Source organism: Parasteatoda tepidariorum, chromosome 7, assembly GCF_982258835.1.
Source record: "Parasteatoda tepidariorum strain Cologne lab strain chromosome 7, Ptep-v5.0, whole genome shotgun sequence".
NCBI classification, from domain to species: Eukaryota; Metazoa; Arthropoda; class Arachnida; order Araneae; family Theridiidae; genus Parasteatoda; species Parasteatoda tepidariorum.
Window position 1 is genome coordinate 84,566,563 of NC_141761.1, and position 26,255 is coordinate 84,592,817.

Genomic DNA, 26,255 nt, shown 5'->3' on the forward strand with positions numbered 1-26,255 from the left:
TGAAAAATTCGAGAACTGAGTCAAAAAGATGAGTTAGTTAACGAACTTCCACGGGAAGCAGCAAGTGACTGAGATCTTCAGTGGTTTCAATAATATAAGAGTTACCGAAAAATCTGTCACGCATAAAAAATTTTTGCAATCAAACGTTATCAATCAAATATCTATAGGCAAATGCCAATATAAAGAAAAGCCAGAGTTCTTTTTTTTAACTGCTGACATGTGATTTTTTAAAAATATTTTTACTGCATTCAATATTCTTTGAACAGTGTTTCAGCATTTTTTTGTTTTGTAATAATGCAATAATATTTCAAAAATATGCTGACAAAAAGGTATCTCTATGCGATTTCAGAATTTTTCAGACTGATTAGATCATATGTCTAAACAAGCATTTGTGATCTAATTTTAAAAAAGCTTCTCCAATACTGCATTGTTGGAGTTTTACAAAAGTATGAAAAAAATTGGAATCATTAATTGATTTTGAAATTTTTTATCCCTATGGATAAATCTTCCTAATCTTGCAATTTTTTACAAAAAAGTTTCATATTTTTTTACATTTATAATTTTTGTCCAGTTTAAAGAGTAGAAATTTTTTTCCTCCTTTTAGCGTTCAAACTGTTGCCTTTTTATTTTTCTCGGTGAAAGAGCTTGATGATGATTTATGGGGCTTATAATTACTTCATAACATGATAAATTTTAAATTAATTTTATATTCAATTTGTTGTTAATTAATAATAAATTTTGTGATTAGTTTAGACACTTCATAAAAATGTATGGTTTATGATTTTTTTTCACCCAGGAAATTAATTTAATAGCGAAAAATTACAACCTTCTTACGTTTTAACATTTGCATAAAAGCGTATTTCTTTTTCTTTTGAATAAAAGCAAAGGAATGCTTTTTATGCAATCAAGTTAGCCAAAATAAAATAGGTAAAAAATGAGAAAGATAATTAACAGTTTAGATGATCAATGAAATACTGCAAAAAATTCCCAAAATAATTAGGAAACAATTTTATAATGTGTATACTCATATAGAACCATCAAAGCATTCATTACTAATAAAAAGAGAAATGAGTTTATTTATATAATAAAATTATTTATTTACAGATGAAATAAATATTTTCTATACATAAAATTGCTATTAATTACAGACAATAATCATTGAAATCGAGTAAGAAACTGTGGTAAGTTCATCACTTCACCTACACCCACGGATGAATCCATACTTATAAAATCATCAATATTATTTGTGGATTCTAAAAAAGAAGAAAGAAGTTTAATTTCACTCATGGATTTACAAGCCATTGGCTAATTAAAATATCTATGTTACAGGCTGATTGGAAAAGTCACTATTTTCTAATAAAGGAAGACACTTTTTAGTTTTATTGCAGTAGGTCCACATACCTTTAGGCTGATTAAAAAAACATATTGCAGTGCATATTGTATAACATATTTATTATATTATTCATTATAATCAGCCTATATGCCTTTACAAAACAGATTAAATTAGCTTATATCAATAAAGATTTAATAAATTTATTTGTAATAAGCGTTCATTACTCAGAGCTTTTCGAAAACTGCCTGAAATAAATTGCCTAGAGATATATCAATAAGCCTAATATATATATATATATATATATATATATATATATATATATATATATATATATATATATATATATATATATATATATATATATATATATATATATATATATATATATATATATATATATATATATATATATATATGAAAGGGTAGCAGTCATGGTGAGTGATGTTAGGCCACGCAGATAGCAGTTGGAAGGCAAAAAATATTTTATTAGCTTCACATAGTATATTTAAGACATTTTCTAGCAAAGGCGGAGCTCCAATTCGCACTCAAAAACTGTGTGCTTAAGTTTTTATCTTAGGGAAAGCAGCAAAGGAATTTCCCTCTATTTTGTTATATTTGAGGGGAAAAGGGAAGTGATAAGGATTACTATTGGTTTATGAAAGAAATCTAGCATTTCCCACACAGAGCACAGGGAGATATGTCCTGCTCTTAATTAAATGCATAGTTGAGCCAAAAATAGATTTAAGAACAGGATGTGGCTTTTAAAAGTGTGAGAAAGAATTTGGAATAGAATAATTAATTAGTAATAAAGTAGGAGCTGCTTTATAGCAAAGAAACTAACGTAAAAAGATTAATAGAAGCTTCTTATGTTACATCATATATATTATATATATATATATATATAGGACATTTTATTTCTATGGTAAAAAATTGACAGTTGGAAAATTTATAATATGGTTATAATATCTAAAAAAAGAGGTATATTTCCTTGATGTATATGCTGTTTCTAATGTAGAGCAGACGAGAAGGCATTAACTCGGGAAATTAATAAAATGATGGCTTTACAAAGATTCCTGACATCATTTCTTCTTTTCAATTTTTAAATTTGTCTTACTTAGGAACTGATATTTAATTTCACATAGGAGATAATCTTCCATATTTCTTTCTTTCAACAAAACGGAAGAATATATATATATATATATATATATATATATATATATATATATATATATATATATATATATATATATATATATATATATATATATATATATATATATATATATATATATATATATATATATGTTTTTAACATACTAAAGCAAAATGGGCTGTTAACAGCGAAGCAAAACGAAGCATAAAATTAAATGAATATGAGATGTCATCATTAAGATTATTGCTTTATGATGCTCACATTTTTTATAGATGGCAAATGAAGTCCTGACAAATGAAAAATAAAACAAAAAATATGATTTTATTTTTTACGATATCAATTAATAAAAAATATTATATTTTGAATCTAATAAGCAAGTTATTTATCCAATTTTTCATTTTTATTTTAAGATCAGAAATATTAAAAAAAAAAGAATAATTGTTATAGATTTAATCATAGCAATGTAACAGGTGATTACTGCCAGTAAATATGAATTACTAAAAAGAACAGTAAAGCAAATAATAAATAAAGAATTCTTTGTTTACTTTAAATAAAAATTCACTATTAATTTGATCATAATTATCAATTTTACATCAAAACGAAACTGAGCAGTGGTGGCTTAGGAGATAGAGCACTTACCTTCCAATGAGGTGACAGATTTAAATCATAATGGTGGCTGGTTGATATGAATTCTGCTTCCAGTTCGCCCTGACCACAGTGTTGACAAAAAATTATTCTCAGTGGTAGACAGAACATAGGTTAGACTCAGACTAACTGCGAGAGGTGTTCCTCTCCATGTAACATAAATGCCGGTTAGTTTTATCAATAAGTCCTTCACAAAAGCTAGCATATCAGAATGCTTGATCCAGGAGTTTCCTTGTTTTCTGGATTGGGTTAATAATTACAAGGCTATGGAGTTGAACATTGATAGTTGTAAGCTCAAAATTGGGTCGGCTGTTTAACGACGGTTATAAAATAAACTAAATTCTAACTAATAGTTACAGTATTGTTTAAATGCATGCATTCAAAACTTATTTCACTTAGTAAATAATTAGTTTAATAATACTTGTATATCAAATGGAATAAAGAAGGAAAATGATTGTTGTACATGAGATAACAGAGAGTGGTACAATTTCGAACTATTTTTAGTAATGGTTTGTAAAAATATGTTAAAAATTTGAAATTAAGTATTTTTGCGGAATTTTAATAAATTTATTTTGCGATCCATAAAGCTGCAAGTCAATGAGCAGACAAAAAAAGTACATAGAGTTAATTTTTTTAGAGTAAAGTATCTTTGAAATAAAAAATTTAGCCAACCTGGAGTAGTTATGCAAGGATAAGCTGGTGGTTCTTTTATCCAAGATCCATCTGGTCGCTTCATTCTTGAGCGATCTGATGCAAAAGTGAGTAAGAAATCTTTTGAGGGAATAACTCTAAAATATCTGCAAGAGAATGAAGTTAAAAAATAAATCTTTGTTTATTTCTTACCTTGAAAATTGTTATTTATAAAATAAATCTTTACAATATTTTAACTTTCAGTCATTTATTTCACTGAATAAATGAACAATTGAATTTATTTGAAAAGTTCTGACAAATTGTTTAAAAATGTTTCAAACAAGGAACAATGTATTTACATTGTATTCGCGTAAAAAAAATGTAATTTGTTGAAAGTATATTAAATTTTAAAAAAAGTAATAAAGACCATGAAAATTCCCTTTTTAAAGCTAAATCGCAATCAGAAATTATTTTATGTCAGGAAAAATCTGAAACTTTTACTCATCTGTTAATCTTACGAATAGAAGTAAAAAAAGAATGAATATACTTGAGGTTATTAAGGCCTCACTGTATACTACAGGTAGCAGATATGAATCAGTGAAGATATTAAATACATGTATGACAAGAGTGCAGTGTAATAATTCTAAATCTCTTAAGGATGCTGACTTAATCCATGGCGTAAGGATCCATGATTTTAAAAATTCAAATTTCAGAAATTATAACTGCTAAAGAGTTAACTTAAAAAATGTTGTGTAACCTACCATCAAAAAAGGAAATATTTTTTTAATTTAATCATAAGTCATCCTGTAGTTAAAAAACTAATATTTTACACTATTTGTAACAAAACACATTTAATTTATCAGAAAAATTGATGTACAATTAAGAAATATAACCATTAAAAAAATTGTGTAAGAGTTTATCTACTAAGGTAAGTGAAGTTCAATTTTAGTGTAAGCAAATTGATAATTTAAGATGTGTTTATTCTAAATAAAACACAGTGCAATAAAGGTAAGACATTATACCTGTGATAATTTGGAGGAAGATTGCCTTCAGATCTAAATGTCAATTTGGCATATTTCTCGAGATCAAATGGAAACGGTAAAATAGTATCTAAATCATATACTTGACAAGGATCATTGCAATTTGGTTTGTATAAAAAGATAACATGATAATCCTGGAATAAAAAGAGATAAAATGCATATATTTTTACACATAATTTATAAGAAATGATTAAATATAGCACAATCATTAACAAATATCTTTTAGCTGTCCAATTTAAAATGTTAAAATTCAGAACAACAATGATTTTTTTAAACTATTTACACATTTGAATATGCATTTAAGCCATGAAATCAAAACTTAAGTGGAATCATTACAATCAACTGTCTTATAGTAGTCTTATAAGTAAACCCTTTCAAAATTATTTAGATTTCTGGAATTGATTCGTTTTTATTTACAATTTTTTCAAAAAAATATTTGTATAATAGAATGACATGATTGAAACTGGTTTAATCTGCAGAGAAGCATGCAACTTGAAAGACGCAATACAATGAGTAGGACCAGCAAATAATTCAATAACTATCTCTGCCAATCGCTACCAGAAAAGTATTATCAGCTTTGTGTTACATTTTTATTTAAATTGTGACATGTTATTGATAAAATTTAAAGCTGTAACACACAAATTGAAATAAAATCTTGATATAAATAATTGAAAAGCAATCTTATGATGCTCAAAAGTAGTAGGAAACAAAATACCTCATTGAGCATGATTCTAGTACACACATTCTTCCAACTTATCAAACAAATAGATTATATTGATTAAGAACATCTACTTATAGGAATTACATAACATATTGATGTTGCAATATTTATGTGAAGTCAACTAAAATATTTATAGAAATTTTTTTATACTCATAAGAAAAATTACTTAATGGTGCTTACAGATTATTATTAATCTGCTTACAGATTTAAGTACAATTCTAAAATAGTATAGGTACAAATAATAAACTGTAAAACATAAAAATGAGACATGACATTGAACATGGTATGTCTTTTGGCAATATCTCTTTACAAGAGCTCTGAACAGCTCCTGATATAAGAAATAACAGACCAATTATGCAATGACTTGAAGCTCAATACAGTATGCCGCAAAATTATCTTTAAAATAGTTTACATTAACATTAATTTGTGGGATTTTTAAAATAAGGTGGAAAATAACATGATGATTTCATTTAAACATTTAAGATTACAATACTGATAGCAAAAGAGTGTTTAAATATCAAAGTATTTAAGTTCTTAAATATCAGAATTGAAAAACACAGTAAAATGTAAAACTGATGTAACAAAATTAGAATTTTATTTAAAACTTGAACTAAGGTTCAGAAATCTGCAGTAAAGAGAACTGTTTAAGAGTTTTTAATTAAAAAGTTGAACCTAATTACTTTTGGAAGTGCATCTAATTAATATTCTTATTAACAATATTTTTTTACAAATTATGATAAATTTAAGTAATATTAAATCAACATAAAGTAATTAAATGTGTTTTAGCTGTAAAGCTAATTCTTTTTAAATAATTTTTTAAGAAACATATTCACATTTATTAATATTGTTTTTACTTGTTATTTTCAAATGGACACTAGGTAAAATTTTTTTATGAATGTTGTAAATTAGTGTGCTTTTTTCATAGGGTGATAAATATTTTTTTATTCTTACTGAAATAATACTTTCTAGAATGAAAGAAATCAATAGAGTCACTAAAAGGTCATTATAACTAACGAGAAAAAGTGCTGAACAATTAAAAGTATAATAATAATAAGTACTGTTTACAACTAATATAAATAAACACTTGAATTAACAAAATCTTGGAAATGAAATTCAGGTGCACTTAAATATTACATACATAATACAAAAAATAATAGTAATAAAATATTCAAAAATACATGAATATTACATTGAAAAATTGATTTTTTATAGTCCTAATTATGAAACAATAAGCTTTTGAAATATACAAAAACAATTTAACTCAACTGTTTTCCAATCAGTTATCAAAAATGCAAAGAACTTAATACAGATTCAGAATAAATGCACGATGAAGTAAAAAGAGTATATAATGACAAATTAAAAGTAAAATAGTAAAAGTAAAATAATAAAAAGTAAATAGTTAAAACTTGAATATCTTAACCTTGCCAACATTAAACATAGCTTTTCCAAAAATTTAAGCTGTATCTTTCTTGAAACAAAAAATAGTAACTGAAGAGGTTACTGGTGAATAAAAAAGCGCAGAACACAGAAAATTCTATACAATTTTGACAGAACTATAAGTGCTGAAGTGTTATTTTTGAATGATTTATATATACTGTAATATAATTACATACCCATATTGCTAATTTTTCAGCAGATTCTCCTGATTTTTGGTACCATAATGCTACCTATAATGAAAGAGCAAAAGATAATTAATGAAAAATGGTCCTATATATGGTTGCATATGCTATACAAAGAACAACTTATTTAATTTTTTTCAAATTTTGACAAGAGAAAATAATACAATTAAAGCTTTAATGTATTGAAGTATTATTTCATTGTGTATAGTTATCATAAAACACAATGATCAATTGGCCAAAGTTTTAGTTGGGAAATACTAAAAATTCTAACAATTTCAGTAATTTTTTTATGAAACATGTAGAAGTTATATAGAAAATTTTGTTTTCAAATGCATTTCGTTTATAAGTTGTCTGCAACATTAGCAAGAAATGATAATAAACATAGAAGTTTTACTTATTGAACTTAAAGAGAAGAAAACTTTTTTGACAGTATATAAAAAAAATTACACAAATAAACAAATGTCAGACTCAATAGAAAACCGCAGGATATGTGCCACAAGATATGTGAAAAAATAGGAGTTTTTAAAGAAAACCAGCAAGGGTATGTCCATTCTCTGCACACCCCCTTCATTATACACCTAATCATATAGAGCAAAAATAACCAATATCACCGGACCATGGGGTAACTAAATGTAACAAATGGAGATTAAAAAATGTCTTCTAGTGGCTAACTGATCACCACTTTTTCCATCAAAAATAAAACTCTAGTGCATTTTACTATTTTTTTTTAATAAAAATGTTATCATTGCGGAATACTTCATAATATTTGGAAAAATACTTTATTTTACATTTGCTTCTTAATTTCTTTTATTTAAAAAATGAACCTCCTGATGTTTAACATATTTCAAAAAATGCTTCAAAAGACATTTGCCATTCATCAATAGTTTTTTAAAATTTTTTTTTGAAAAATGGCTATAACAAGTATAGTAGCGAAATTTCCTAATTTTGTCTTATATTACTTGATCATGCATAACAATTAATATTAACTGAAATTCATGAATCATAATAAAAGACACATTTAATTTCAATGTCCTATAAGTAAAAAAAACTAATATTACTCACTGTTTGATTATTGTTAGATATAAATACAGCATAACATGATGGCAAAAGTGTTGGTTGATGCTTCTGAACAAATTCACAAAGTTTCCATACATTTTCTTCACTACAAAAAAGCAATAAGATTTTGGTGTCATTATTATTTGCAAAAGTAAAAAAAAAAATTATGTTAACAAACATATTATTCAGATATGATTAGTTACAAAAATGATTAACTATATATTATTTGACACTTACAGACTATAAAAGTATTAGTATTTTATTAAGAAATTACATTATATAAATATAAGGAGATTGTTTTTAAAATTGGATTAGTAGCATATATTTGAATTTTGGTACTTTCCACGGGGTGATTAATACCAATACAAAATAATAAGTTTCTCAAAGTTAAAAAAATTACACTAATTCACTTAGAACTGATATAGAATAAAAGCATAACTTACTTAATTCTTTACCGAATTATGTGAATAACAAAGACTTAACTTTGATATTTCGGAATTTCAAGAATTTAAATGATAAAGCTATAATTTATACACATAACATTTGTAAATATTACATACTCCCCCCCCCAAAAAAAAAGTTTTTTTTTGGCGACTTTTTTCGTTTAGATAACGTTACGGATATCTTCCTAACAAGTCTATAGGACATAGTCAATCAACCAATAAGTTTTGTGATTTTAACTCATTTCAAACTTTATTAGTACCTACTATAAATTTTCAGGCTGATTTTTAAAATTGTAATTGTTTAAAAAAAATAAAAATTTTAATAATTTACCAATAGCAAGAAGCATAACAGCATTCGTCGATAGCAGGAATATTTAGGACATCCAGTTGATTCAACTCTACATCATTATGTTTAGTCTTTGACTTAAATGAGAACATTATATCGCAACCCTAGTAAAGTTTGAAAATATTGTTACTTCTTTAAAATATTGTCAATGTTAATCTCAGGAACTCATAACAATTATTATTGAAATTAATAAATTTCATAGAGTTAAATTTATTTTAAAATTTTGATCTCAATGTATTAAATAGAAATAAAATATTAAATTGAATAGCAAAAAATTCCTTTAAAGGATATGATACGATTCTTTTTAAAAACGATAATTAATTTCGTAAATTATTACTTATAATCTTGATTTTACTTGATATTACTATTGATTTTTTTATTATTTGTTTAGAAGGCCAGCTGTGAGTGCATTTAGAAATTTTTATTTTAGCTCGTAATTCTAACTTGTAGCTCTATTAGATGCAGCAAACCCGCAAAATGAAAAATAACTTTAACTTCAATACATTATCAACTGCCAAAAAAGTTTACGAAACAAACCGAATTTTAAAGCTATTGAAATGAAAATTTAATTATTTCTTTAGCTATGCTTTAATCCTTTTGAAATGTTCTAAAATTTTGTTAGAATTTTTCAAAAGTGTATATTTCATAGTTTATGTATTACTTAAATATTTCTAGGTGTCCATCTGAATAATGAGCTGTTGACTGTAGGTTAAAAATAAAATGAGCGAAAATCTAGAAAATAGTGAGACTGTTTCAAAAGATAATTCCTCTGGTTCTATGGATCCAACGATTTCAATTGAACAAGTTACACCTCAAAAAGGGCTTAAAAGGAAGCGTCAAGATGTGACACCTAATAGCAAAACTAAAAGTTTGTCAGATGTCTCAGACACTTCACCTAAAACTCCTGACCCAACTTTAGCTCCTCCTGATAAACCATGTTCTACGAGAAAACGTGTGCATCTTGATCCTGAAGAACTTCATAGTGTTTTAGGAGGTATGGAGGAGGAAATTGATGATGCTTTGGAAAAAGCTGCTTTAAAGAATAATCTTTCCCGAATGAATGTTAAAAACATTTTGAAGGTGAATTTTTAAAATTTCTTGCTTGATGTCACAGTCTTTTTTCATTTGTCACTGATATCATTATAAATAGAACTTTGACAGATTTTTGTAAAGTGCTTTAAAGCTTATATAAAGAACAAACAATAATTTTTTTTGTTATTACAATTATCAGTGGAAGTGTTTGATTCAAGATTGGGTTTTTGTCGTCGAAAACTGGTTTTTGACATGACAGTGGTAAAAACCATGTTTTTACCGCAAAAAACCGTCAAAAACCTACTGTTTTCTTTAATTTATGGCATATCGCGGACTATGTATTATATTCACATAATTCAGTGTTTTCACTACAGAGCGAGAGCGCGAGAATCTCGCATATTTTTTTTCTTTCCTTGCATTAAAAAATTATTAACGCGAGAAGTTTGCGCACCCCATTAATGAATTTTAAAATGCTTGAATCTCGCGAATTTTGGAAAAAATTTCGGCTTCCGCCATTTCTAATTAAATCCGCTTCGTTTTTCTTCCTTGATCTCTTTCATTATTTTCAATATCGGTCCTTGTTATCTAGCTTCCATATTTACCAGTATTGTTCAGAACCAGAACACCCCCCCCCCGAACCCCTTTCAGAACACATTTTTCTGCAACCACGTGTTCACCGTAGGTAAGGTTTCTTCATGTAATACGTTTAAATTTTTTGTGCCTGAATATAAGATGGACAAATACATTGTTAAGACAAATGAAACAAATGTCGGTAGAAACGATAAAAACGAAAAAAATACGGATATGGATTAAATACTAGCATGAAGTATGAACTTGGAAAGAACTTCAACATACTTCACAATTTTGTAGCAGAAATAATTTAAAAGCCTATGCTGGCTGATGTAGAGGAATGTGCACAATGCTACAAATTTACTAAAGTGTTTTCGAATAATTCAGCATCTGTTGCAAGGTCATTTAGCACCCAAAACCGGATTAAGACAAAATATCGTAACAGATTGACTGATATGCATTTGAGCAACCTAATGAGAATAGCTGATGAAAAAGTAGATATAGAACATTTTGTATATGATGATGCAGCAAAAATATTTAATGCTTTAAAAATTAGAAGATGTTAAAAATGTATTACAATTAAAGAAATATTTTGTTTCCAAATCTATTCTTGTTTTTTTTTTTTTCTTTTAAATTTTTAGAAATCTCACGTAATTTTTTGAAATCTCACCCTGTTTTTGAGAAAGGGTGCGAAATTCTCACCCATTTTTTTTCTGTAATGAAAACACTGCATAATTGCCTTTATAAATGAATGTTGTAAATGATTGCTATTGATTTTGCAACTATATACATGTATTCTTGTAGAAGGATATACATTCATACTGAAATATTGTAATATACTTATTGAAAATAGTGATATTTACTTTTATCATTCTATCTTGATTTGCAAAGGATTCAATATTTTGCTCTTCTTAATTGTTAGAAATAAACAAACAAACAAAAAAGCTTGGAACTGTTAATAAATTTAGGAATTAAAAAGAAGAATTTAAAATTTGGCATTTCTTAAATATTAGAAAAATCTTAGAAGTGAGCTAAACAAAACTTGTAACTACTAACAAACTCTAAGTCAAGAATTACGGCTATTTTGTCAAGTTAAAAACTTTTATTCAGTTGAAAAAGCACATTAAACAGAACTAAATTACAAACAAAATTACATGCTCAGTAGTCACTGTGTTTTTCACTGTATCGAAGCATACAATAGCAAGTGACTAATCTTGCACTTTTTTCATTGCCCTGTGTATCCTAATATTTTATTTCAAATAGTAGGTATGTTTTGATGTAATCATGTTAGGAAAATGCAAGAATCTGTTCTTAAATATCTTTTAACAACTTTTTTTCTAGTTTTATTGCCCAAAAATGAATTTTAAATTATAAGCAGTTAAACTCAAATAAAAATACAGTTTTTCCAAAGCTATGGGTTTTTGACATGACGGTAAAAACCATGGAACAACCGTCATGTGTCAAAAATTTGCCAACTTTGGTTTGATTACTGCATTATATAGAGACTCTTAAATTGACATTAAAATAGGATATAAAATTATGTAACAAAATTGGGAAGATTTCTGCAACAGAATAATTTGCAAGTCTTAGCAACTGCCAGGCAGCGACTCCTAAGAAAGAAAAAAAAAGTTACAGATCAACTTGAAGGGTATAACTTGTAGTCAACCCAGGGAAAGCCACCTCATGTTCTTTTTTTTTTTTTTTTTTTTAAATGTTTAAGTTTATCATCCATTTGGTGCCTTGGTGATTGTAGTTGGTGTGACAGATCACTATAAGGAAATATCTCCCCAAAATGGATAGATGATTTCCATATTGGTTCCTATGCCAATATAACTGTCAAGTTTTGGCAATCCAGTGAGAAATTATTAAAAAAAATTGCTGAAGGAGACCAATATGGAGAGTAACTCGTAACCTTTCCTTGACAAACATCAAATTTTTTTTTTTGAATTTTGAAAGTTTAAAATTTTTTTGGAGCCTTGGTGATGATATTGGCTTGAACAGTTGCTAATATGGAAATATTCCCAAAATAGACATTTTGGAAATATTAATCTTCTTAACTTTAGTAATACCTATTAGTTATTTTTAAGAGAAAGTTTTCTTGTGGTATACTACTTGTTCCAAATTGGATGTCAAGTTTTGATGTAACTGAGCAATGATACACACATGCAGAAAAAAATTACTGAAGAGAGCAAATAAGAAGAGTAAAATTCTAAACCATTTCACAAGGCCTATTATATATTTCTTTTTAATTTAGGTGAAGTACAAAAAAATTCATTTACACTAGCATGCAAAAGTCTTTGGTCAAACTCAATATTATAGATGGTTGATTGGAAATGTAATAAATAATGCACAATTTTATTCCTAAACAGTCTGAAAATGCTTATCAACCAGAAAACAAAGTTAGCGCTTTGAAAGTCACTTTAAATCAAATGCAATTTTCATATCAGTCAGGTATTTGTTTTTCGTGAGGTGATTTTCTTACTTCTAAGAATTGGATGAAAAAAGAATTGAAGGATACAATTTTAACAAATAAGCATAAGTTATGCATATTTATTTACGGAAATCGTGATTTTAACTTTAATTTATTTTTGAAGAATTAGCTCTTACAAGACTTGAATTATATATAAAAAAGATAATTTTCAACTGAACTGAGTGCAAAGATTTAAATTTAATCCAATGAAGATTACATTTTCCATTAAATTGCAAGAAAAGTAAAAACTCTGAAATGTGTAATATATATGTTGGCTTGACTCAGGGTTGGCAGGTTTTTGACATGTGACAGTTTTTGACGGTTTAAACTATGGTTTAAACCGTCACATCAAAAACCTCACTGTCAAAAGTGTCAAAAACCTATATTCATGTGTGAAATTTTATTAATACATAAAATTTATGTATTTTTTATAAAGGATAGTGTTTCTAAATATGTTCTAGAAAAAATAAATTTTAAATTTTGAAGAAACACTTATATTTTGAATAGTAACCAAAATCTTGTACGGTACAGAACCCGTTATCCGGAAATCAGAAAACCAAAAAACCGGAACAAAATTCGTAAATTTTCCCGCCATTTTTGAAATTTTTTTTTTCCTCATAAGGTTTTAGGATTTTTCTTTCTTTTTGGAAAGATGTTACCTTACTATCATTTTGGAAATAATCATTAGTGTATTATTTCGTTTTTTCTTCTTTTTAAGATTATTTCCAAATATTATTTTTTTTAGTTGGGTTTAACAATAAAAAAACGGCTTTTTGTAGCGATTCAGAAAACCGGAAAAATCAGTTATCCGGAATAGCGATGGTCCCGATCGTTCCGGATAATCAGTTCCCTACTGTACTTTTGAAAACTCACGTCTTTTGTAATATTATGTATTCATTTTCATGTGTTATTGAAAATCTGCAGTGATATTATTAAGAAATTTATTAATAACCAAATTTAGTGTTAGTATAGATTATACTAAAAATTAGACATTTTTAAAGATAAACATTAGCAGTTTTGTACATCAGACATCTTTTAAAGAAAAATCTTTTAAGCAGGTTGGGCACATGCAACATTCACAATCAGGTAATTTGCTGAATACTATATAGTTTTGTTGAATATCTAAATATTCAGCTGTTGAATAATTACTTCTTGCTTTCAAGATATACATTATTTGTATTCTTAATACAAATGGAGAAAAAAAAATTAAGAGATAAAAAAATTAACTTAAATTAAAAATTGTTTTAAAATGATAAGTGTAATAATTATAAATAAATATAATAAACAATATGAATTATATTTATCATTATTCATAAATATAACTACTTTTAAATTTAAATTAACATACTGGATAATAAAGATATTCGGTATAACATTAAAAAAAAATTTTTTTATACACTTGTATTAAGTTTGTATTTATACAACATAACTTGTAAGTTCCTTATAAATATTAGTTATATGTTCCTTATATGTCAAAAATGCATAGTAATAAACTTTTAATTTTCTTAAATAACAAAAAAGTTTTTTTTTTTCAAAATATAAATACATAGTATTTAAACAATTTTTGTGCAAAATTTTTCTGCACATGCATTTGAATATAAATTTCTAAGATTTTAAATCTGTTATTTTAACTTAATTTTAATTAAAAAATATTTTAAAACCTGCTGATTACCTATAGTATAATTAAATTTCAATATAATGCATGGCAACTGTTGGTAGTCTTGAAGTTTATATATTTTCTAGGCAAACTTCAGTTTTTGACGGTTTAAACCAGTATTATACTCTTGTCATGTCAAAAACCACTTTTTGACGTCAAAAACCAAACCCTGGCTTGACAGCATAGAAAGGTTTAAATGCCTTTCACGCATTGACCAAAAACTTTTGCAGGCTAGTGTAAATTGGATGAAAAATGTTTCAAAATTATGAAGAAATTTAAACCAAAGATATTGTGACAGACTAAAACATTAAATCAAAAAATGAAAAAGCTAATCATTATGATACTGATTCATCATTTGTATGAGAGACTACCATTTAATTTATGGTAATCGGAGTTTAGTAGTCTTGGACTCATGGACCACCATTAATTTTTAGCCCTGCTCAGGGACTTGGGAAACTGATTGTTTTGTGAGTCATAAGCTCTTCATTACATTGTAAATTAGTTCCTCCAGATCTGTTCTCATTATCTTTCGCATAGGTGATTTTTAAATTTTTTTTTATCTCAGTACAGTAGAGCGCCGATTATCCGAACCCTTATTATCTGAACGTCCAATTATCCAAACTATGTCTGATTTTTTTTTTTTTTGAAGTTTAGAATACTTTTTAACTTTTCAAAAATTTTTCTAAATTTCTGAACCAGTATATCTTTTGGATGAAAAGATGCTAGGTTATGCAGCAGAAGAAATAGAAGACTGGTGTTGAGACACTGAAAAGTCCCAGGATTTCAAATGATGATGAAATTGTTGCTGAAATTTTGAATGAAAATCGCAACTCCACAGACGAAGAGGAGAATGTAGGTGATCAAGTTCAAGATAGTGGACCTTCTCATATAGAAGCATGCAATTCATTAGATATTGCAATGAATTGGCTAAAACCCCAAAATGATGTTGATCCAGTTCAGTTGATTTATTTAAAAAGTATAAGGGATATGGCTGCTAAAAAAAGAGCATTTTCTTTAAAACAAAAGTCTTCGCTGGATTTCTTTTGCAATGGAAAATAAAGAAAAATTTGGTTAAATCAGTAATTGACAAAAAAGTTTAAAAAGCTGAAATATGATTAAAAAATTTCAAAATGAAAAAAAGTTTTTAAAAAATATTGAAAAATTGAAATATTTTTTGTTTTTAAAACAGAGCTATTTTAGATAGCACTGCCAGTCCTAAACCTGGAAAATGTGTGAAGGGAAGGTAGTGCATAAAATGTAATAATTTAAACTAGATTTTAAACAACTTTCCAATTATCTGAACAACGTTCGGTCCCGAGCACTTCGGATAATCGGCGCTCTACTGTAATTACTTTGAAAAAGAATATAGAGAGTGAGATTTTTCCATCTGACATACTTCAGATAAAGGAAATAAATTTTATTTAAGAAAATTAATTTTATAATTAAATGTTTATGAATTTAGTTGTGTTAGTTACAAGCCAGACCCTCAAGAGAACTAACTTTTCATAATAATAAAGTAATCAGTTGCACCTTTAGTTTTGGTATCTAGTTATTTTGTTACTTAATGAATTTATATTCATGAATTATTTTCAGCATGTGATAACTAATGAATATGTTTTGGCAATGGTGCGAAACACTATGAAAATAGAAAGTGGAGAAAAAGGATTGGAGGATGCTGTTTTTGAACCAAAATTAACAAGGTCCAAAGCAAAAGAACTGAAGCAAATTGTAAGTATTTATTTAAATAGTTTTCTTCTTTGAATTTTACTTACTCGAACAGAAAATTGTAATGTGTTATCTTATCTAATTCATATGACTTTTTTGAAAATTTAAATAGATATTAAGTTTTTCCTTTTAAGTATTAATAAATTTTATTGTTTAAAATTGTCCTGACTTGACTTGGGTTATGTCAGCTATGTGACATCTATATTTTGGATTGTGACCTTTGCCTGTAATTTTCGATTTCTAAAAATTTTAGCACTCGTTTAATCTTAAATATTTTTATGATACTTTTTTTATTAGTATTAATACCATTTTTGAATGCTCTTTTAGTGTTGAAAAATAGTATTAATATTCTAAAAGTTTGTCTCACTCAGCCTAACAATGACAGACAAAAAAATGTATGCTAGATTGATAAAAATTTTGATTCATACATTTACTAAGGTTTCAATCGAAATTTTTTTGCTAAATCATGATAAATATTTTTAAAGATAATATTCAGCAAATTTTTTTTTTTAAATTTTGTATGTTCTAAATCATAGATTTATTTATAATGAACTATTTTTTACATTTTTGGTTTTGGCAGAGTACTGTTGATCAGAAACCTTAAGAGAATTATTGTTAAGCAATGATTGAAAAGAAAATTAATGGAAATTAAAGAAAAACATTATCTATTTAAATGAAAAAATTCTGCATTGCATCCTTTTTTGTACATGCCCCCATGTATAAATAAAAAATAAATCTATTTGTGCTAATTCTCTCATACTTACGTGGCTTTTCTAATTTTTTCTTCTTTTCAAAATTTTGTATCTTTTTTTTGTGGCCATTTTGCATTTTTTTATAATTTTTTTTAACTTTTAATTTGGGCTATTTTTTTTTCTATAAAAAATTAAGAAAATAAATAACTATCCATTGAGAAAAAGTTATTTTACTAGAAAGTATCTAACCATAAAGTTTCTAAAATATTTCAGATAATTTCTTCTTCCAGCAATCAAATGTCTGCAATAAGTAATTAAAACTGAAATTGCAAATTTCTATAATATTTAATCTTTAGTTACCATTTTTTTTATTTGTACTCAAGATTTTTTAAATAAAAACTGACCAAAAAAAAATAATCAAAATTATGAATTCCAAAAAAATTATGAATTCCAAAATTATAATTTAAAGCAATTCTGTAGGCAACCCAAATTATCAAATTCTTAATAAGAAAAAAAGCAAAAAAAAGTGCAAGAAATTTTCAGACTAAAAATTTAAAAAACAAATAAATAAAAAAATTAGTTAAAATATGATTTTTTTTTCATCTATTCTGTTTTACTTTACAAATTGGCGATCGAAATGGGCTGCAGGTGGCGTAGAGCAGAACTCTTTTCCTATGGCAACACTTCACATGCTTTCCCCATTAGCGTGTGGAAAGTCATAGAGGAAGGAAGTACGTTAGTTTCTCTCTTGATTTTCATATAGATTAAAATCTTTTAACTTGAAAAACTATATGGAACTGAAAACTACATTAAACATAGTTCTAAAGAAAAGTATCATGGAAATTTTAAAAAATATTTTTATTAAATAAAAAGGAAAAATATTAAGAAAGGGGAAAATATCGTAGTACATTCCTATACAACTGAAAAGAGGAGGAGAGGGAAGGGAGAAGGGCTAAAGGCATGAAACCGGTCTCTCCCCAGATGGCGTATTCAAGTGTTGCGATCGCGAATAGTTTGCTAATTTTGATTTTCTAATTCAAACTATAATAAGAACTATTTAGAGTTCCAATTATAGTTTGTAACCTTTGATATAATAAAATAATGGGAGTTCAGTGAACTTTAACTAAAGTGATTACTAATTTAGGACTGATTTAAACATGGGGTGCTGTCAGTTCATACCAAAAAGTGTACTAAGAACTTTTTCACTACATTATTTTAAATACCTATTATTAATTTGTATATGAGCTATAAGCAACACAAATTACATTCTGCATATTTATTGCTATTCAGACCCATACTCCTCTGTTAAGAATATTGTATACTAAAGCAAAAAACAACATGAATAAAACATAAATGAAAGTATCTAAATTTACAAACTGTAGTTTCAGTTCTATAAACAAGAACCTTTCTGAGTGTTTAAACGTCAAATGAAAGTAAAGAAGTAATGAGACAAACAGACATAAAGTGGTTTAATCTACAGGGATGGAGGAACAAGTTTAAACAGCGAAATAACAAATGGGAGTTACGAAACAAGTGTGAGAGGATTTGGGTGGGAACGCCAGAGTGTAACAGATTAAATTAAAGTAGACTTCTAAACATTGGGAAACGGTGGGATACTCTGAAGGTGATTAACTAAAGTATTAGAATTTTTAAAAATATAGAATGACTCACAAAACTCAAGTTTGGAAGGTGAAGAGAAGTGTTGAATGATTTTAGTAGAAGAAACTCTAAAACTTATTATTTTACTTACTTTAGTTTATTTTGTTGAATAGTATTGTATTTTTCCTCTTAAACTTTTATGTTTGTTTCATTAGATACCCTGGCCAGTTCCCTCCCCTATGAAAAAAGGTGATGAAGTTACTCAATTATTAGAAAAAGAATTTCTTGAAGAAAGCTCTGATGATGAAGATTACAAACCAAATGAAGAAGAGGTATTGATTGTTCATACCATTTAAACTTTCACATTCTTTGCAATATTATGTGATGTTAATAATTGATTTTTTTTTTTGTTTTGTTATCTAGCTTTAATTCGTTTGTCCCCTAGTGACTTTTTTCTGGAGTTGAAGTTTTAGACATTGGAAACTAATATTTGACAGGATATATGGAATTTACTTTTTAGAGATTATTGAAAATCTTCAAATATGTGTTTAATGTCAATTAAATGTTCAAATAAAAACTTTTAGCAGTCGCCTAAAGCACATTAGTTGTTTCTACAAATATCAGATGAAAAAAGTAGCATTTTTCTATTTTCATTCATGGAAGGAGTAATAATTCCCTTTTAAAATCTGGCACTAAAAAAGACAGACACAATAAATTAAAAGAAAAAAACGTATTTTTTTAATTAACTAGCTCAGTTTATTTTTAGTTGCTTTGCTATCTGATCTCTTTTTTTTTGTTGCCTGAATTACATTTAATACATCAGCTGTTGTGTTTTAATGTATTTTATACTTTTTATTAATTATATAAGATGCTACACCTCTTGCTTGCTGTTGTTTAAAAAGACTTGAAACTGCTTGTGCAGTGCCATTTAGATAATTTTGTGATCTAGAATGAATTTCTGATAAATTAGGAAGAAATCATTATTGTGCATTAGTATTTGTTCGTTAAAGTTTCATTCAATTGTATTAAAACTAGTCCATTTTCAGCTTTCCTTCAAAAGTTCATAATGTTACAGCTAATAGTTTTAGTTAAATGAAATTACATGATGCCAAAAAGAAAAAAACCTTATTTGACTTTGACATAAAATAACTCAAGAAGCAATGTTCATGTATTTTAATTATTTTTGAGACTATGCTTTCCACTTGCTGTTGCTTCTTTCCTTTCTAAACTATTTGTACTGTTGTACTTCCCCTTTAACCTTCATGCCTTTTGTGACTTGAATTTTAATCATATTCACCATTGGGTGATAAACCTGCCGGAAGGACGCATCAACAATTTGTAATAATTAATTTAATGATCAGTAGATCTTAATTTTACACCCATTGGCTGAGCGGTAGCGCTTCGCGCTGTCGTGCCACAGGTCCCTGGTTCGGGCCGGTAAGGTTGGCTCTGCCTTTCATCCTTCAGTGGGTCGATAAATGAGTACCAAGCCTGCTTGGGAACTAAACACTGGGAATTCCGCGTTCGGCTGACCACCTGACCGGAACATCTGCTCCTGCACCCCAGAGCCCAAGGTCAAGAAAACTGAGATGTGCACAGTAGGCCTTGGCTGTCAAGGGCTGTCGCGCCGCTGAGTTTAGTTTAGTTTAGATCTTAATTTCATTTATAGACAGTAAAATAAAATATTTTCAAATTCTTTGAAAAGTTATTAAATTTTGTTTTAGGAACATAGTGATGATGATGATACTATTGCATCGCCTCGAACTAGTGATTTGTTTTCACCCCGTACTCCTGTGTCTGAGATATCCTCTCCTGCACCTGAAGCACCTGCGCCTATTGAAAAGGTTTTGGAACATTATGCTGAAGATGAAAATGCCTTGATTATTGAGTTACCAGATTTGAATTCTTCATGTGAAATTAGTGAAGTAAAATATTTCAAGTTCCTTTATTTAATACTTTTTCTGTTTAACATTTAATGTATACTCATTTTTTTCTTTTTATTTAATAGGCTGACAAAATTGCTTTAAGAACACGATCTAAACTAAAACTGACGGACACACCTTTAGAAGAATTAGAAGCATCATTTTTTGCACCAGATATTACTGTTGATATGTATGATACAACTTGTGATGATGAAGATTGGAAGAAATTTTTGGCTGATTTAAGCAGGCCTATAGGTGATGCATTTTAACTAAATTTTATAAATTACGATGTGTGATATTTGTATTCAATTTTAATAATTATGCTTGAATTTTTTTCTGCTCTTTGGAGCATAATTTTATAATTTAGATTGTTAATAATATAGTTATTTAACTACATTCAAAGCACGAAAATCTATTTCAAAAGTTGTAATTAAGCTTAATTCCATTTATTGCTCTCATGCAGTTTGCTTAATTCAAAGTCATTTTAGGTCATACACAAATGAAGCACAGTGATTAATGTAGACTTCCCATACTTTGGGCGAATCCTTGACCAAGTTTCACACAACTATTAAAGATTTTATTGGTTTAGTCTTACAAAATAATTTCATGAGTTTTCTCATTCTGAATTCCATCAGAGTTAACGTTTACTTTTTTAATTTGCAATGATTTTCAGTATTTAATAATTTGTTAAATCATCTATATTCCTCAATGTTACCATTATTTTTTTTCTATACTCTATATTTTACAATTATTGTTGAAAAAGTTTATATTTACAATAGTTTATATTATTATACAATTATAGTTGGAAAAAAATTGTTTTCTTTGTAAAGTTCAACCTTAAAAATTGTCTGCCATATTTTTTGATGTAAACTTTTATGTGTATTATTGTGTACATATATCGTATGTACTGCATGTCTGTATCATAAATGATGTCTACATCATCATGTCATGACATAAATGTCCTTTTTTAATTGTTACCAAATATGGATGTTTCACATTAAGGATAAATTTTCAAAATAGTTTGCAATTAGCATACTAGGGATGATTTTATGCAACCAGCATATACTAAAATTTTCAGTATCTTATTGCAAACTGTTGCTGTTAGTAGTACTGGTCAGTACTCTATTAGTATTAAAACCTGATATTTAAAGTTTCAGATAAATATCAGTGTTAATTTAGATCTTAAAAGAAAGTAGAGATGAAAAATTGTTTGCTTATCTTAAATTCACTTAAATTGTAAACCAAAAATAATTTTGGTAGTAAAATAAAGTTGGATTTAAAATCGAATACAAAATTACAACGATTTTGTTAGATGTATTATGTGTAGAATTTTGAAAATCTGCATTCTTAATGGAAATTTGTAATTATTATTATTATTAGAGCAGTAGCAAACAAAAAAATATGCAATTTAATTAAACAAAATTGAGTTAAACTCTAAAAGCATTTTTTTTTCTGTGGTAACGTCCACCCGGAATTTTTCAAAGTTAGTGAATATGATTATAAACTGATCCCCCAACTTTAGCTTTCAAACATTTTCTGAAAATTCTCAGTTTATATTCGGAAATATATGATAAACAACAAAAGAAATTTTCTCTAACCTTAAACAGTTTTCTTTTAGAATCAAGAAAGCTTTTTGAGTACCCCATGTGTTTGGAAGACTAGTATACAAAATTAAAAGTTAGCTTTAAAAATGCATTAATTATACAATATTTTATTTTGTTATTTTATTGTGTAGAAATAGGAATAACAGTCTCAGGAAGTTGCAATTTTTATGTTTGAAAAGATCAATGTAGTTTCATTAAAATTAACAAAACAAGATATACACTGATCAACTATTTTTTTTAGCCCTAAGCTCTATGGATCTAGCCTAATACTGACAACAGTCTAATGAAGGTGTAATTTGTATGTTGAAAAATATAAATCTAAGTATGATTTTCTATTTTTTTTTAAATTGACAAAACAAAATATTATGCACTGATATTCTTCTTGCAATTTTAAGTTCTAAATCAACCTTTTGTTGTATAGTATTTAGTAAATTTTTCTTACGTTAGAAAGTGTTTCTCCTAATTTGTTTTATTTATAAATTTTTATTTAGATAATAAAGTGGTAGCAGAAGATGTTGAAGAAGCTAATGATGTAGAAGATCCTGATGATGACCCTGAATTTCTTGTTCAGGAAGAGGAATCACCTGATCCTCTTGATTTAACCTATGACCAAACTACAAAAATTTCTAGTATGTATATTTTTTCTGTTTTTTTAACATTATTATATAAAAAGAGCTTTACTGTGCATTTTGTTAAATAAAAATTTTAAATATATATAATATTTTTGATTTTATTTATTTATTTTGTTTAAATAGATACAGTCAGACCCATATTTAATGAATTCCTCCCAACCGAAAATTTTATTTGTTAAATAAGAGCTTATTTATTATAATGCCTACCAAAATAAAATATTTTTACTCTTACCTTTTATATTTTTATATTCGTTGTTGAACAGCCGACCCAATTTTGGGTTTATAACTACTAATGTTCAACTCCGTAGCCTTGTAATTTTGAACCAATCCAGAAGACAAGAAAATTCCTGGATCAGTACCCCCTCAGGTGTAATTTGTTATGGGAACATGGAGAACTTCTAAACTCGACAGATTTAACGTGCATCAGGCAGGTTTAACGTCTTCGCCCGGCGGGGATCGAATTCTTGGACATGGGCCCAGTGCCCTACCAACTAGATTATCATGGCCCTTACTCTTACCTTTTTAGAACTATCTTTTTAGAACCTTCCAAAATACGAATTTGTTCATTTTCCTTATTCAGTTACTTAAGTAGCATTCTGCAAATAATTATACTATAGTAAGTTTGAAACTTGATAGTATGTACTAAATGTTGTTCAGCAACTATGTACTAAATGTTGTTCTTTTTTTCTCTGAGTTAAAGAATATTTTTTCCAATTTAATATAGAAAAGAAAAGGCTTTGTCGTCTACTTCCTGCTGGTGCATTAGACATACATTAGGTTATATTCATAAATAGAAAGAGGAATTGCTATCGGTATATTTCTTATTCTTGATAATTTTCAACAAATTCTGTAAATGCCTTCTCAATTTTGGTTTATTAAATAATTTCAGCATTTGAAATAACAATTTGGACAATTTGCATAAATATTCCAAACTGATATAAAATGCTGAGCTTTTTGTTTTTGTTGCCAAAAATGGTTTTTGTTTCTAACTACTGTCCAAGTTTCACAAAGTTTAAAAAATTAATTATTCTGCAAAACACAGCATCTAGTGTTTCTCACTTGTCTGTGTTGTGGAGTGGGAAGATTACTGTGATAAGGAATTTTCTGTCGTATTTTTGTTATTAGTATGCCAACTAAATCAAATATGAATTAATGAAGATTTCTTGCTTATCAAAGCTTTTATAAAACCTTAACATTCTGTTTAATATAACTGAAATTTTAATTTATATACTGCAAATTTTCATAATTTTAAAAGTTCATTTTTACGTTCCTTAGCATTTCCTAAATGTAAAAAAAAACTGTTCTTTTCTGTAAACCATTTATATTTCCTAAAAAAAAAAAAAATAAAAAAAAAAAAAAGCATATTACCATTATACCTTTTTTTTACAAATCCTTTCTTCTTTCTAAATGGTATTTTTTTAAAAAAAAAAATTTCAGGAGCTGAGTTAAATGCATTGTGGTCTGAAATAATAGAATATGCCCAACAAGAATACATGGACTTGGAGGATGAAGAGGAGGAGGATAAGAACTCTTCTCAGTTCGTATTATTGTATTTATTTTAAATAACTTAATCTTAATTATGTACACATAGTTTTTTTTTTACATATGCTTTACTATTTATTAAGTATTATGTTATTATTTTTTTAGAAAGACTGACATAATTTAGATCTCTTGATTTTTTTTTTTTTTGCTGAGTTAACATTTATTTAAGTCAAATTTTAGTACTATTTATATAAATTATAAACATATTAGTTAGGCTACGATTTTTCAAGGCTTCCACAGGTTAGTGAGAACAGGGAAAATCTGGAATTGTCTGGGAATTTTATTTTAACTTTAAAAAATGGGTAATAGTCAGGGAAAGTTGCAAGTTCTTACAAAAAAAACTGGAAAATTCCTATATCATACCTGGAATATAACCAGTCTTAGAATTGTCAGTAACAGTAATCAGTTACTGATCAGTTCGTGTTAAATAATTGTAACATCTATTGCAATTATTTTATGAAATTCTACTTTTTAGAGTAACTTTTCCATCTTTCCATTCTCATTCTATTATGTAATCTATTATATATCTCTTTCTATTATGAGTCAGGAAATTTTTTTCTTTCTGAAATTGAGTTGGAACCCCTGTTTTTTTCCCTTCCAATTCTGATCTGATCGTATTGATATTGAAGGTTTTATCTAGAGAAGTAATGAGGGGGCAATTATTATTTAATGTTTGAATTCATTGATTGAAAATTAATGAAATTAAACATGATGACGTTCATAATAATTGAATTGGTTGAAAATTAATTATAAATAATTAAATAACTGAAAAAGAAACTCAATATAGATTAAATTAATATGAAACTTTAAAATTGTAACTTTGTCTAAAATAATTTAAATTAAATTAACATGTTTCAGTTATAGAAATATAGTTTCATGTTTATTTAAAAAAAAAAAACATTTGAAACTTATTAAACATTTAGTTTATATCAATAAATAAGGAAGAATGACTTGTTTTGCAGGATTTAGAATGCTTGATTTTTATTATATTTCTTAATCTAAATGAATTTATTCTTCGTTTGATATGGAGCGGAGAAATTTGATCTTTATCTTCACCAATTCAAGAAAGTATTGAGTATGAATTAAAATAACTATGATTCTACCATTTTAGTGATTAGTTGCAGTAATTATGTAGCAATTTTTACCCTTTTAGTTAAACATATTAAATATTTATAATATTAAGTATTTCAGTATTATTTTTCAATAATATTAAGCACTATTAATGTATTTTAATTGGTATATGTGAGAAAAAAATCAGATTTAAATAATAAGATGCCAATTTTTTTAAATATATTTTTTTTAAAAGTCAGGATTTTTGCCTGCTAGGAAATTTATCTAAAAATATATAAATGTTTTAAAATTCATTTTTCAGAATTTTTGAATCAGCTTTTACTGGTGCGAGTGATGTTTGTCTTGAACCAAGATCTGAGTGGATGAATTCAGATGAGAAACTTCAACTAGATGAGCAAATGAGAATGGTATGTTACATTTAATAATATGCATTATTTTGTTCTTAAAATAACTATTTTAAGTAATTGAGATTTTCTTTTCTGTTCATATTTTATTTCATTACTATTTCACCCAAATGTTTTTTAAATTTACTTTGACAGGTCCTATATGTCAGTTTTCACTTTGTTCGTGTATTATACTTTTTTACCAGGTTATATATGGCCCACAGTATAGTGTGGTTATCTGATCTGAAGTGTATATATATATATATATATATATATATATATATATATACAGTATAGAACCCATTATCCGGCAAACCAAAAAACCGGAACAAAATTCGATAAATTTTCCCGCCATTTAAAAAAAAATTAT

The 26,255-nt window shown here is 27.0% G+C and overlaps 2 protein-coding genes across 3 annotated transcripts in view; one reads left to right on the forward strand and one right to left on the reverse strand.

Annotated features, from left to right (window-relative positions):
* Positions 1 to 1,056: 1,056 nt before the first annotated feature.
* Positions 1,057 to 9,382, reverse strand: tun (N-terminal glutamine amidase tungus). The gene is made up of 6 exons (XM_071183214.2): positions 8,972 to 9,382; positions 8,204 to 8,303; positions 7,136 to 7,189; positions 4,784 to 4,935; positions 3,804 to 3,928; positions 1,057 to 1,253 (listed from the first exon to the last, which is right to left on the reverse strand). Exons 1-6 carry the CDS (start codon positions 9,076 to 9,078, stop codon positions 1,156 to 1,158), a joined length of 636 nt encoding a protein of 211 aa, XP_071039315.2. The 5' UTR covers positions 9,079 to 9,382; the 3' UTR covers positions 1,057 to 1,155.
* A 102-nt stretch (positions 9,383 to 9,484) lies between these two features.
* The window catches only part of mute (gon-4 like protein muscle wasted), a 56,235-nt gene continuing 39,464 nt past the window's right edge, over positions 9,485 to 26,255 (forward strand). For both annotated transcript variants that reach the window (XM_016055043.5, XM_087168161.1), the window contains exons 1-8: positions 9,485 to 10,066; positions 16,309 to 16,443; positions 18,947 to 19,063; positions 20,456 to 20,656; positions 20,740 to 20,908; positions 22,749 to 22,886; positions 24,327 to 24,426; positions 25,804 to 25,909. In XM_016055043.5, the coding sequence (XP_015910529.3) occupies positions 9,707 to 10,066; positions 16,309 to 16,443; positions 18,947 to 19,063; positions 20,456 to 20,656; positions 20,740 to 20,908; positions 22,749 to 22,886; positions 24,327 to 24,426; positions 25,804 to 25,909 (1,326 nt within the window). In that variant the 5' untranslated portion in view covers positions 9,485 to 9,706. The remainder of the gene's footprint in view (positions 10,067 to 16,308; positions 16,444 to 18,946; positions 19,064 to 20,455; positions 20,657 to 20,739; positions 20,909 to 22,748; positions 22,887 to 24,326; positions 24,427 to 25,803; positions 25,910 to 26,255) is intronic.